At 52.4% G+C, this 6,213-nt stretch overlaps 1 protein-coding gene across 7 annotated transcripts in view; it reads right to left on the bottom strand.

Annotated features, from left to right (window-relative positions):
- Nucleotides 1-585: 585 nt before the first annotated feature.
- The window catches only part of LOC104864823, a 9,290-nt gene continuing 3,662 nt past the window's right edge, over nucleotides 586-6,213 (bottom strand). For 2 of the 7 annotated variants that reach the window (XR_780999.2, XM_033760184.1), the window contains exons 2-4: nucleotides 4,138-4,236; nucleotides 3,304-3,473; nucleotides 586-1,359 (exon numbers count right to left, since the gene is read on the bottom strand). Coding sequence is in view for 4 of the 7 variants with exons in the window: in XM_033760184.1 (XP_033616075.1) it covers nucleotides 1,356-1,359; nucleotides 3,304-3,473; nucleotides 4,138-4,236 (273 nt within the window). In the remaining 3 variants the exon portion in view is untranslated. The remainder of the gene's footprint in view (nucleotides 1,360-3,303; nucleotides 3,474-4,137; nucleotides 4,237-6,213) is intronic. The other 5 variants (XM_033760182.1, XM_033760185.1, XR_004515799.1 and 2 more) reach the window with 5 other exon arrangements.

Raw genomic sequence — 6,213 nt, 5'->3', positions numbered from 1 at the left:
CAAACTCAAGAGCCTCCCATCTTGGGTCCTCACAGTGCAGGCAGGCATTCTCCCATCTTCCTGCCACAGAAATGAATATCAGGGTTTAGGGGAACAGACACCTAACAGCCCACCTCTGCACCCTGAGACCACCTTGGTTTGCTTAGTGTTTCCTCCCTCTGCCCCTCTCTTCCTTCCATTCCAGGGATTGAACCCTGGGCCTTTACACAGAGCAATACCCACATCCCTTTCTTTTATATTTTTATTTGGAGACAAGGTCTTGCTGATTCAGAAAATTGCCCATTTTGGGCTGGAACTTCCCATCCTCCTGCCTCAGCCTCCTTCAGTGCTGAGATGACAGGTGTGCACCATCATACCTGGCTTGATGTATGGCTTTCTTTTTTAATTAAAATAAAAGTTTGTTAAGTCGGGTATGGTGGTGCACGCCTGTCATCCCGGCACTCGGGAGGTTGAGGCAGGAGGATCGCTGTGAATTCAAAATCAGCCTGGGCTACACAGTGAGATCCAGGTCAGTCTCAACCACATAGTGAGACCCTGTCTCAAAAAACAAACAAAAAAAGAGCTTTATTTTGTTTTATTGTGGATAGTTTGTACAAAGTTTCCAAATCTGAGACAATGTAAAATGGCTCTTTTAAGGTGAAAACAGAATGCCAGGTTCTAATGAAGGGAATTTTCTCCAAGGAATAAGAGTTATCTGCCATGTGCTTTTTGTAAGTGCCCACGCTGCAAAAAGTTTCTCAATGATATGAAGATGCTGGTACAACTTTTCCTATTACACAACTTCTGGCTTTCTCATTCCTCTTTTGGATTCTTTAGCTAGTGTTTTGTTTTCAGAAAATAGGACTTGAAGTTCTTTCTGGCACATCTGGAAGGGACAACCCTTCAGTCACTCACCCAGAGTGAACTCACACCCCCGCCCTGGCCAGACCACCGAGGCCAGGCATCTGTGAGAGGCTCTGCTCTGTGCACTCTGGGGAGAGCAGGAGAAGTTGCGGTCTGGGACACCGTGCGATGGCCAGGCAGGTGCATCTCAGCAATGGGGCGGCCGAGGCAGAAGGATTGCTGAAAGTTCAAGGCCAGCCTGAACTACAAAGCAAGATCCTGTCACAAACAAACAAACAAATCCAAAAACCAAACCAAGAGCCAGGGCCCATAAATCCAGGATCTGAAGGCCACTCAGCTTCTCTGGGCTCGCTTTCAGAGACAGTGAGCCAGTGCAGCTGGAGCTACTGCCACTGTGATTGCATCCTGTCACACGGTGCTGAGCAGCTGCTGCCCTCAGGGCGCCTCGGTGAGCACTTGTTGGTTTTGTTTTCCGGTGCTGGGGATGCACACAGGGCTGCGTCACCTCTGCATCACCTGGTGAAAGAGGAAACAAGGCACACAGAGTTTGAGAGCTCGTCCCTGGCACCACCTGCTACCCTCGCAGATATCAGTACAAGGGCCTTTTGTTTCTTTTTGACATAGTATCTTGCTGTGTAGCCCAGGCTGTACTTGAATTTGTGATCCTCCTGCCTCACCCGTCTGGGGGATGGATGACAGGCATTTCACCACGCCTGGCTCCCAGTGCTGAGATTACCCTAACCATATCAAGTACAGCCACTCCTGTTGGTGTGTAACTGTCACCTCCACCCATCTGTGCCCCTTCTAGCCCCACCCCGGGCAGCTGGTGGTAAGGGCCGCCATGTCCTGTGTCCTCTGGACTCAGCCAGGCTGTGGCAGGGGTGGAATTTCCACCCTTTCCTTTCTTTCTGCCCTGGGTTACACCTCAGCCCAGAACTTCTGTGTTTTGAAGGCTGAATAATATTCCACTGCTCAAGCCAGGCCATGTTTTTTGGTTTTGGTACCAGGGATCGAACTTGGACCCTTGTGCTTGCAAGGCAGGTGCTGGAACCACTGAGTCAAATCTCTGGCCCTTGTTTTTGTTTTTGACTGTTCTTAAGTTTGTGCTTGCACCACATGGGGTGACATTCCACGTGGGGAAGACCTGCCACCAGCCCTGGTGATCACTGCTAGGGCACAGGCTGTCTTTCATCTTCAGTGCTAGGGATCAGACCCAACTTCTTTGCACTGAGTTCCACTCCCATCCCTTTTCATTGTTTTTCTTTCCTATTTTTGAGACAGGTTCTTGCTAAGTCACTCAGTTGCCCAGGCTGGGCTTAAACTTGTGGTGACCCTCTTGCCTCATCCTCCCACGTGTCGTGGTGACAGGTGAGCACCACTGTGCCTGGCACCACCTGTGGTTTCTCCGGGTCCCTAACCTGCTCTCTCTGTGACCTTGGCGGTAGGGAAAGGCCAAGCCCCATCCCAGGAGGCCTGGAACAATGGCTCCTTCGTCCTTCTGGCCCTAGGACTGGACATGGTTGTGAAACAGCAGTGGCACTGACTTATGTCTAAGGACAAATTTGTCCTTCCCATTAATTCTGGTGTAATTCCTACTGGAGAAAGTTTTTTTTCCCCTGGTGCTGAGGCTGAAACTAGCACCCTGTGTGTGCCCTTGGGGCAGCCCTAGCCTTTGGGGCCACTTTACAGGTAAAGCCTGAAGCAGCCACAAGATGTGTTGATCTAACAGCCACTTTTGTAGGCAAGCGTCACCTGGCTATGCACAGAAGTGTTTCAAGTGAGACCGGAAACCCAAAGCCATAAAGAACCAAGGAGGGTACAGAATGTCAACCAATACGCGAGAAGGTCCCTCAGTGTCCGCTGGTCTTCCTGTCCAACGGGCAACCTCAGGGCTGTGACACGAAGGAGCCCTGCAGCCCAGTGGGTGGGGGAGAGGCCGAGGGCCCGAGTTAAGTAACAGTGACATCTTTTTAGTCTTTTTGCAGTGCTGGGGATGGAACCCGGGGCCTTGCACATATGACACAAGTGCTGTACCACTGAGCTGCACCCCCAGCCCTTTTGTGAGACGGGGTCCCACTATACAGCCATCTTGTGCCACTCCCTAGTGCACGTGGGCGCCACTCGATGGGGACGCAGGCAGGACATGGAGGGGTTGGGGGTCACCAGCCATATGGCCTAACAACAGTCCTGGGCCCCACGCAGGTGTGGTCTGGGGAGGGAGGAGTCACAGGCAAGATGTCACTGTGAGCTGCACATGGTGGCCCATGCCTGTAACCTCCGCACTTGAGGCTGAGGCAGGATTTGTCAAAGGCTTTCAGGTTGCACCAGGCAGCTGTCAATGTGAGACTCGGGTGGGGCAGTGAGGACGGATGGCATCTGGATCAAGTGGCACCAACATGCACTAGGGAGCAGCACAAGGTGGCATGAGACACCTGTGAAGCGAGGGTGGCTGGACCTCACCTGCCCTGTGCCAAACTCAAGAAAATGGGTCTTGCTGGGGTACAAATACCCTGTGTGAGAGCAGCTGGGCACCTCTGGGATGGCTCGGGCGGCTCCCACTTCCGGTTCCATCTCCGCTGCCAGCCGTTAGGGTGAGGGTGAGGCCCCATCTGGCAACCGCTGGCTCCCAGCTGTGTGAGACAAGGCCGGAAGGGACAGGAAGTTGTGTGGCTAATGCCACTGCACTCTGAGAAACACCGATCAAAGAAAGGGTGGCAGCCGGGCCATGGTGGCACATGCTCGTCATCCCTAGCTACTTGGCAGGCCGAGGCAAGAGGGTCACCAAACTTTTTTAGTATATTTGCTGCTGAAGCTAGCACCCCAGTGCCCCCAAATAAGGAGAGAGTGGTCCAGGATACAGCTCACAGCCTGGCACAGGCTCTGGGGTCCCTTGCTGGATGTCGGGTGGGCACCACCTGGCCTCTGCTGCCTCCTGAACCTACGAGCGGGACTCCCAGTCCCTGAGAGCACCCTCTGCTTCCTGTGAGCCCCGCCCAAGCCAGGGCAAGTATCACCCTGAGCCCACGGTTTCCAGAAGGTTCTTCACTGCCACCCACTGAGCTGTGCCCAGGCTGGGCACAAGGTCCTACATGGCTAGTGTCAGGGCACCTCTCCGAGCCCAAAAGGGTCACATGCCACTGTGAGGCTGTGGTGTGGGCCTTGAGGATGCCGGGCCCACATGGAGAGCCCCCCCCGCACCGTCTTTAAGCCCCTCTGAGCGGCAGGGCTTAGCCCCTGGGGTCTGGAGGTGACATGAGCTTTCCCTGAGGTCCCCTTACAGAGTAGACGACTTACTGGTGAAGCTGGCAGGAGAGGATGCAGTCTGGAGGTCTGCAGGTGCCCCATGAAGCTTTGGCTGTCACCTGTACACTGACGCATGCCTCTGTGATAACCCTGGCCAATGCAGATATCTAAGTCACATGGTGGCTCTGAGGGTTGACCTAGCCCTCAACTTGCTGTGGGGAATTCAATTTTTCTCCATCCTCAGGCTCTTTCAAGTTTATTTATTTATTACTTTGTTTTTGTTTTTGAGACAGGGTATGGCTATGTATCCCAGGCTGGCCTCAAACTCTCGGTGATCCTCCTGCCTCACCACAGTATTGGGATGACAGATGTGCATCACCACACCAGCTCATTTAGTTTTCTTTTTTAAATTTTGAGACAGGACCTCAGTAAGTTGCTCAGGCTTGGTCTGAACTGTTTTTTGTTTTTTGGGTTTTTTTTTGGCTGAATGTACCCAGGATCATCGGGCCCGCTAAGCCATCTGCAAGGCCCAAGCTGCCCAGGCCCAGTGTGTGCTTCCCAACTCAGGGAACCCAGGACACCACATGGCATCCTCCTCACCTGCTAACCCCCTTGGGACATGGGCCGAGCTCCCTGCCACCCACCACAGCCCTTCAGGCCCTTGGGGACAGATGTCACACTACTAGAAGCCTCATGCTCCTGCCCAGCTCATCCCGCTTCCTCCCAAGCATGTTCCCATCCAACTCTTGTCTGCAGCAGGGACACTAGCTGAGGCCCTCATGCTACCTGAACCAGCCCTATTCTGTCTGTGGCAAGCAGGGTGACAGGCTGGGGACAGGAGTCAAACAGTGTCCATGTGACAAAGGAGGCCCAGCCAGTGTGGAAAAGTGATTTCTTTCCTGGCCTAGGGCCAAGTTCATCAAGAGGTAGGGTATAGCCAGGCCTGGTGGTGCACACCTGTCATTCCAGCTGGGCACTTGGGAGGCTGAGGCAGGAGGATTGCCATGAGTTTGAGGCCAGCCTGGGCTACACAGCAAGACCTGTCTCAAAAAAACCCTAAACACAGCAAGTATTGTCACAGGCAGATGGCACGCAGTTGTCATGATGTGACAGAGAAGCCATCACTGCTTCCTTACTTTCAAAGGGAGGGACTTGGCCAGAGAGGGCTGGTAACTGGCCAAGGTCACACAGGTCAGTTGGCAGCAGTGGCTCCTTGGCATTTCTCAAATGAGTGCTTCCAGGGCCTGGGATGTAGTTCAGTGGCACTGTGCCTGCCTCACAAGCACAAGATCCTGAGTTCAACCCCTGGTCCAGGGGAAAAAATTAAAATAAATAAATGTGTTCTTCAAATGAGTGCTTCCAACTGCATAAACTAAAACACAGAGAAATGCCAGGCAAATTTATTATGTGAAAACAGGATAATGCCAAGCGTGGTGGCACATGCCTGTTATCCCAGCATCAGGAGGCTGAGACAGGGGGACTGGCATTGTTTGAGACCAGTCTGGGCTAAGTAGTGAATTCAAGGCCAGCCTTAGCTACACAGTAAGACTGGCTCAGAAACAAACAAACAAACAAACACCAAACAAAAAGAACCCAAGGCCTCGTGCATACTAAGCAAGCACTCTGACAATGAGTTAGTTACATTTCTAGTCCTTTTTATTTGGGGAAAAGGTCTCCCTAAATTGCCCAGGCTGGCCTAGAACTCCCGATTCTCTTGCTTCAGCCTCTGGAGTAGCTGCGATCCCAGGTGTGTGCTGCTACACCTCGGCTGATTATTACATTTTTGCTGTCCCCCAACACCCCAGGACTGGGGATGGGACCCAGGACTTAGCTAGGAAGGAGCTCTACACTGAGCTACATCCCCAGACCTAGAACAATATTTTTGGAAAAGCGTGATATCTGTGCTTCTTCCCTAACCCATTAAATTATAAAATGTACCAGCAAGTTGAACACAGTAATTTCAAAGTGAATTAGCCTGTCGGTAGATTCTGTCACTTGGTTAACCTCTAGCTACCTACAGCACAACCGTGGGTGTGCAACGTGCTGTGCATTTACTTTGGTGACAGAGTCTCATGTAGTTAACGCTGTGCTGTGCTGCCTGCGTCAGATTTGACTACAGTGTGCGGG

The sequence above is a fragment of the Fukomys damarensis genome, unplaced genomic scaffold, assembly GCF_012274545.1.
Source record: "Fukomys damarensis isolate Sample0158 unplaced genomic scaffold, DMR_v1.0_HiC HiC_scaffold_39, whole genome shotgun sequence".
Classification (NCBI taxonomy): domain Eukaryota; kingdom Metazoa; phylum Chordata; class Mammalia; order Rodentia; family Bathyergidae; genus Fukomys; species Fukomys damarensis.
Note: the sequence above shows the minus strand (reverse complement) of the source record. Positions and strands in the feature narration are given on the sequence as shown.